Source organism: Lipotes vexillifer, unplaced genomic scaffold (assembly GCF_000442215.2).
Source record: "Lipotes vexillifer unplaced genomic scaffold, Lipotes_vexillifer_v1.1 scaffold263, whole genome shotgun sequence".
In the NCBI taxonomy this organism is placed as follows: Eukaryota; Metazoa; Chordata; class Mammalia; order Artiodactyla; family Lipotidae; genus Lipotes; species Lipotes vexillifer.
In genome coordinates this window covers 2,995,229-3,002,728 of record NW_006796752.1, presented here as the reverse complement: position 1 = coordinate 3,002,728, position 7,500 = coordinate 2,995,229, and the positions used below count along the sequence as shown (strand labels likewise).

At 42.3% G+C, this 7,500-nt stretch overlaps 1 protein-coding gene across 1 annotated transcript in view; it reads right to left on the bottom strand.

Annotated features, from left to right (window-relative positions):
• The window catches only part of YEATS2 (YEATS domain containing 2), a 109,928-nt gene that overhangs the window by 3,574 nt on the left and 98,854 nt on the right, over window positions 1-7,500 (bottom strand). Inside the window, exons 24-28 of the mRNA XM_007468929.1 lie at window positions 5,580-5,682; window positions 4,344-4,417; window positions 3,191-3,270; window positions 2,032-2,233; window positions 179-405 (exon numbers count right to left, since the gene is read on the bottom strand). Of these exons, the coding sequence (XP_007468991.1) occupies window positions 179-405; window positions 2,032-2,233; window positions 3,191-3,270; window positions 4,344-4,417; window positions 5,580-5,682 (686 nt within the window). The remainder of the gene's footprint in view (window positions 1-178; window positions 406-2,031; window positions 2,234-3,190; window positions 3,271-4,343; window positions 4,418-5,579; window positions 5,683-7,500) is intronic.

Sequence of the window (7,500 nt, the reverse complement as noted above, 5' to 3'; positions counted from 1 at the left end):
TGCTGAAGGGCCCTGATGTAGGAAGGCAGGTGCCCAGAGAGCAGAGCCCAGGTTTACCAGGCAGAAGGAAATCATACACCTGCTTCACCGGAAAGTCTGGTGTCAAGTTTCTAAGGGTGAACGTCCGAGCACCTTGCACCCGGTTAGGGATCCAGCAGCACAGGCCTTAGTTCCCTACCTTCTGTGTGATGTCACCAATAAATTCAGAGCCTGGTGTTGGTGGCAGGTAGAATTTCATTTCTTCCTGTTTCTCGTCCTGTTCTTTTTTGATGTTTATCTTTAACGGCTCTGAGAGGTTGAGGATGTCCACCTCCTCCTCATTCTCCGGCTCTCTTTTCTGAAACTGCTGCAGGTCCTCCAGTTTCCGGCAGAGGTTGTCAGCAGAGGAGAATGATGACGGGCACTCTAAATGAGAGGTAATCAGTCTTATGACAGCTGTGGTGACAAAAGAAAGGGACTTTCCATATCCAAGGGACCAATAGCCTGAGACCCAGAGAAGAAGGGTAAGTATCAAGGGAGCTGACCTTCCTTCTGGTTCTAAAATTCTATGAATCTAATTATTATGAGAACTAGTAATTCATAAGGGAGACAAGCACCAAGACAGGCATCTTGTGTTAAAACATATGTACTGTTAAGGACAATCTTAAGTCAAAACAGCACATAATTCATACTTATGCCACCCAAAACGAGGCCATCCTCCCACTCCACTAATTTGTTTTCAAATTTTAAATCTGGAGAATTTAGAAATGCACAATGAAGAAATTAAAAATCATCCACGCTCTGCTTAGAGATAAGTACTACTAAAATTTTAGTGTATACCATGCATCCAGTCTTTAATAAGTTGATTTATACAAAGCCCAACAAAGAGTATTAGAAGTTTAAAGCCAGCAGAGCCTCTGGGAATCTTCTAGTGCATCCCTTTCACTTTATAGATAAATAAGTGAGGTCCAGACTGGGACAAGATGGAGTTAAGGGCAGCCAGCTCCTGGCTTTCTCTGTTTTATTGGCAGGATGCTCACAGATCAGTCAGTCATATTAACAGAAAGCCTAGTACAGGTAAAGCATGGTGCTTTACATACACTACCGGTGAAGCACAGAAGTAATCGACATGGTCTCTGCTCTCCAAAGAGCTTAGATATAAATCTGACAAACCCTCAAGGTTCTGATATTAAATACCACTGGAGATCAGAGAAAGGAGAGGCCACCCTGTGTTAGGGCTCTGGGGAAAGCTTCATGGAGAAAATGGGACTTGTGCTAAGTCTTAAAGGAACCCCCCCAGACCCTCCCTGTGCTCCAGGTTCCCTCAGACAGGGAGGTGGAGCATCTGTTTTTCTACAGAAATGGGGCTGAGAGGAGAAAACACTCCTTATTCATTAAGGTGAAACTCAAAATATTTTCCCCATATGTCTTTTATACCCAGCTCCCCTGCACCCCTGCCCACATATAGCTCAGTGATTTGTGTCTTTATCATAAAATTCATTTTATCTGCAACATTATTAGTTGTTTAAACCTGTGCCTCCAGCACTCGGCAGTGCACTTCCAGGCTAGGTTTTCGAGATAAAGTAACAGATAAGACATCGTCCCCATCTTCAGGGAGAAGACTTGTCTGTGTGAGGGTGGCTATAAGGTCACAAAGGAAGAAGTCACTTCTACCACAAGGAAAGGAGTTAGATCAAGAAGGTCTTCAAAGGAGAAATGATGCTGAGGAAGGGGGCTCCTGAATGAACAGTGTGTTCCTGTTGCATGTCATGGGCCAGAACATTCCTGGCTTGGGCATAACACTTGGGACACTTGGGCACAAATAGTTCTGTAGGGACCATCCTGGGGGGTGGGCGGGACACCCAGGGTGGGCTCCTGTTCCCTAAGGCAGCTCTTGGAGTCCTCAGGTCCCTTCACCTCAGCTGAAGGAAAGAGCATGGAAAACTGCTGGGGCTGACGTGGCCCGAAAACCATGGAGGCTGACAGGTGACTGTGTGCTCCAAGGAAACACCTCTCGGCTGCTGATGGTGCCAGAGTCCCACCAGTGCTTACCTGGCTCGCTGTCAATCTGGGTCAGCACATCCTCAATCGAGTCCCCGTCGCTCCTCAGGCTTTCGGGGTCAGGTGGGGTGTAGCCATGGCAGCGACACCAGTGAGCAATGTGCTTGGTTTTAAGCGGAGTCAGGTGATGAAATCTTGGATTCTTTTCCAGTATTTCTTGTAAGACTTTTCGCATTGTCATCGCTCTTTGCCACTTAAAAAAATTGAGGGGGGAGGGGGGAGGGGGAGAATTCTTCAACTTAGCGTGTTCAAATAAATCACCCAACTCTAAAGTACCATGCTGACTTGTTAGAATCATTTTTTTCTAAGGAAAAAAAAAATCTGATGGTGTTACTCCTCAGTTTTTAAAAAAAGTAAAAACTCTTACCTAATGCTTATAAAATAAAACTGAAATTCCTAGGTTTGGCCTATAAGGTGTTTCACCTGGTCTTAACCTGTGATCTCCCACTTCCCCAGCCTTCCCAGCCTTCCCCAAACTCATCACACTGACTTTCTCAAAGCTTCCTAAACATGCCTCTGTACCTGCTACTTCCCTCTTATAACCTTACTGTCTGGCATAGTTGCTACCACACTGAGTAATAAATACTTAAGTTTAATATAATTCTTTAAAATTTTTTAGAAATTTTTACCAATGCAGGAAAAAGTAGATCTTTCAAAGGCTAGCTACATGTCTTTGGAGAATGAGATTTTTAACTAAGGAAAAAGTTCTACCATCAAATATTTAACGAGGGACTTCCCTGGTGGTCCAGTGGTAAAGCAATCTGCCTTCCAATGCAGGGGACGCAAGTTCGATCCCTGGTAGGGGAGCTAAGATCCCACATGCCACGGGGCAACTAAGCCCTCATGCCGCAACTACTGAGCTCGAGCACCACAAACTACAGAGCCTGCGCGCCACAACTAGAGAGAGAAAACCCGCATGCCACAACTAGAGAGAAGCCTGGCGCCACAACTAGAGAGAAGCCTGGCGCCGCAACGAAGACCCGGCACAGCCAAAAAATAAAGTTAAAAAAAAAAAATTTAACGAAACATGCTGCAAAATTTATCATTGCTCCATGTGACGAGGTTTATGGAAGCAGCCAGAATGCACATGTATTTTGGTTATTTTCTCTAATAGGCTCTCAGTGGTGGCCTGCAGCAAACATGGGATTACCTCAGCAGCTCTCCTTTTCCCAATGTTCCAGCCATAATACTGCTCCACAGATTTTGCAGAAAAACAGCTGGCATCTTCACCTAGAATGCACATATCCAGCAAACTCTGAATAAAGTTATGATTTAAGTAAACTCTTATTTGCTGGAAGCATGTCCAAAAGTTTCTTTAGACCTCTTTATTGGCTATGTTCCTTAACAGGCAAGTTCAGATGCAACATAACACACTCATTCGTGTGTTCTCAAAACAACAGCCCTCCCTGGGAAATCAGCTTCTTTGGTAGAGAAAGTATCATGGCAGTAGACTACCTATTAAGTGGAAATGGCACTCCACTGGGAACAGGAGACCTGAGATCTAGCCTTGGCCTTGCCATTCACTAAGCTGCCTTGGGCAACCTATATCATCTCTCTGGGCTTCGGTTTTCTTAACTGTAAAATGAGACCACTGGGAAAGATGGTTCCAGAACTGCCTTTCAGCTCTAATATTCTGTATTTGTATCTGAATTTTTAAAAAAAGATTAAAAATTTTTTTTCCTGCTGGGCTAGAAAAATCACTGAGTTTACTCTGAGCTACCTCGAAATGACCCCTTTGAGGGGAAAAAAAGAAATACTTTGCTATTACAGCTAGAAAAAATAAGCAAAGTAGTCTGTACTTGGCCTATTGTTTTCATATTCCCATGAATGTGAAATGATAATCTGCTTCATCCCTTCCCTCTAAATGTTCACGGGTGATCTTGCCCAAGAGCCGAAGCCTAAGTATCCACAGGCTGTCGGTCATGCCCTTGGTAAGGGCTGTTGATTCTGTCAGAGCAATTGGGGCTGAGAAGCAAACTGTTCAGTCTTGCTGACAATGGGCAGGGATAGAGGAGACATCACTGCAGGAGGTCTTGACAGTCGTTTATTTCTACAGAGTGAGTGTTAGATGAAAGATAAGAAAATTCCTTCTGCAGATCAAACCGTGAAAATAGTAAGACTAACTGACCAAGATATTGTGAATTCTAAAAACCCTGCAAATGAGCTACAGCTGTAGCTAAAACCCTCTATGATAACTACCATGTCAGTATTAATTACAACACCAAGTGATTCAAGTTGACTTAATATCCCAAGTACTTCACAGCTTTAAAAAAAATGCATCCATATATTCAGTATTGTCTTACTTTTTGCAGTGATTAAAGGGATCTTCTTTACTACTGCTGTTAAGAGTTGCTGGATAGTCTCTAAATGGTCTATCCTGAGAAGGACAAAGAAAAGAAAATTATGGTAGGGAATACACAGAGCAGTTTCTAAGAGAGAGAGAGAGAGAGTGTGTGTGTGTGTGTGTGCATACAACACACATGAATTTATGTATATATTTCTCCTTTCCAAGGGAATTAAAATTTAAACCAACTATATTGGTATGTCCTTCCTTTTCTATGCATAGCCTTCTTTATAAATGAAGAGCATTCAATGCTTAAAAAGTCAACACTAAGATGAAACCCCAAGAATGACCAATTATGCAAACCTGACATTTCATTTTATCTATATTTTAAAATTAAATAGCCACGTAATCTTTTTGCAATGTGACTGTCACTAGAGTAGGGAATTCTATCATACGATGCCTATCTTAGGGTTATTACAGTTCATGCTGTCACCTGTCATGTGAAAGTGGCTAAGCTTCTACCATTCCCAGCAGTTTGAAATACTTCAAAATATGCAGTCAGAGGTGGGTTCCCAATTCGGAAATTAGAAAATCTCTGGGAGTATTTTTAGAAGAAGCACTGATGGGCTTCCCTGGTGGCGCAGTGGTTGAGAGTCCGCCTGCCGATGCAGGGGTCACAGGTTCGTGCCCCGGTCTGGGAAGATCCCACATGCCGCGGAGCGGCTGGGCCTGTGAGCCACGGCCGCTGAGCCTGCGCTCCACAACGGGAGAGGCCACACAGTGAGAGGCCCGCGTACCGCAAAAAAAACAAAAACAAAAAAACGAAGCACTGAGTCTGTATGGGCCATGAAAAGGCAGCTGTTTAAGATTAGGCAGGTGTGTGGATACTCTGACACAAAATGTATACACACCTGAGTAATTACATCATGAAAAATTTCATACCCAAAGATTCAGCAAAGAAACTTCGTGTTGGTAAGCTCAAATGGAGGGAGATCTGTAATTACAGCGGAGGCTTTTGAGGCAACAAATCAAGTGCTGCTCGGAGGTCACGTCAAGGGGTTAAATGAAGACTCCTGAGCTGTGCAGCAAATGGTAATACTTGTTCACCACACACGGACAGAAGGTTTCCACCCATCAAAGGGCTTAACTCATACACACAACTCTACACATATGCAGCTGTCTCAGGGATGGTTTCGTAAAAGTACCATAAACACACCGAAAGCACAACTCCCTTAGAGAGGACTGAAATAATTACTTAATGACATAGTTTCCCAGCTCAGAACTTTCTTCTGTTTTCACTGCTGTGTGACCATCCTGAGAGGGGCAGCTTGGCACAGGTGTTTCTGGTTCAGTCTTCACTACAAGGGAAGAGCAACAATGAGAGAGCTGTTAGGGTTCAATGACGGAAGGACACGTGCGGGCAGAAACAAAAGCTCTTCCATGGAAACTCAGTGAGGACACTGCCACAGCAGCTGCTGCAGAGAGACATGGCCAGGGCGCTGAGACGGCGCCTATCATCACAGGATCAGCAGACAAGGGGAGAACTGTTAGCCTGGGTCTCATGACAAGGTGGGGCAATAAAGTGGCTTTTTAGATATTTCTTAGAGGGCTAACCACAGTGCTATGTGAGATCTCTCTCACACACACACACTTGAACAATGCCACATTAAAATACAATGCTGGCCTGTTCTAAGTTCTAATATCCTTTTGCTTATCATCTCTCCAGCTAAGTTTATCAACTTTTAGCATTATCTTAGTGTTCTAAGACACAGGGCAAAAAGCAAAAATCAGATATGTTGTGCTTGGAAAAATCCAAGCTAATCACATGCAGCTTTTTAATATCACCAAATCTACTGATGGGAGAGAGCAATGTCTCAGGAGCATTGTCTTCCTTTACTTTCACAGTCTTCTTTGATCAAAATACTGTGAATACACACTCGCTGCTTCTGTATCAGCGTCCCTGCCTTCAGTCTCTTCCCTAACAACCCATTTTGTACATGAGCACTAGAAAAATTTCCTAAAGGACCGTGTTAGTGTCATTTTCCTACTCAACATCCTTCAATAGTTTCATAAAAGCAAGGGTCTACAAATGAGATCTACTAGTGCATCTTTCCTTTTTTGATGCATAACTTGCATAAAATGCACAAATATTAAGGGTACAGTTTGATAAATTTTACCTACGCATTCATCCATGTACCCATCACTCCAATCAAAATAGAGTATTTCCAGTCCTCAACCTGGCTCCCTTACGCTTTTGGCATTCTTTCCTGCCAAAGATAACCACCTTTTGTCCACTTTAAATTTCATCTAACTGGAATCATACTGTGCTACCCTTTTGTGTCAGCATCTTTTTAGCTATTAAAAATAACAATGTAATGGACATGCTTGTATATGTCTTTGGGTGGACATACACATGCGTTTCCTAGCAGTGTATCTGCTGATAGGGCAGATATATGCGTTTCCTAGAAGTGTATCTGACGATAGGGCAGATATATGTTTAACTTTATTAGAAACTGCCAAACTGATTTCCAAAGTAATTATATCCATTTGTAGTCCCATGAGCAGTGTATGTGAGTTCCAGTTGCTTCACATCTTTGCCAACACTTAGTAATGTCAGTTCTGTTCATTTTGGTGATAGAATAGTATCTCACTATGGTTTTAACTTGCATTCCCTTGATGACTGATGAGGTTGAACAACTTTTCATTTCCTTATGAGATATTTCAATATCCTCTTCTGTGAAGTACCTGTTTACATATCTTGCTCTTTAAAAAAAGTCAGTGTCAGTCTTTTTCATATTGATTTTTAGGTCTGTGTATATTCTGAACAGAACTCCTTTGTCAAATATATCAATTGCAAATTATCTACCAGGATGTGGCTTGACTTTCACTCTTAATTTTGTCCCTCTAATAAAATGAGGTCCCTAATGTTAATAAAGTCTAATTTATCAATCTTTTCTTTTATGGCTAGCTTTCTTGTGTGCTCTTTGCCCAAGGTCATGAAGATATTCTCATATTCTTTTAGAAGCTTTATTGTTTTACCTTCACATTTAGTCTATGATGCAATTCAAATTAATTTCTGTTTATAGTGTAAGGCAGGGGCCAAGTTTTGTTGTTTCCCCCAAATGGATATATCCAATTAACTCAGCTCTATTTATTGAAAAGAACATCCTTTCCCT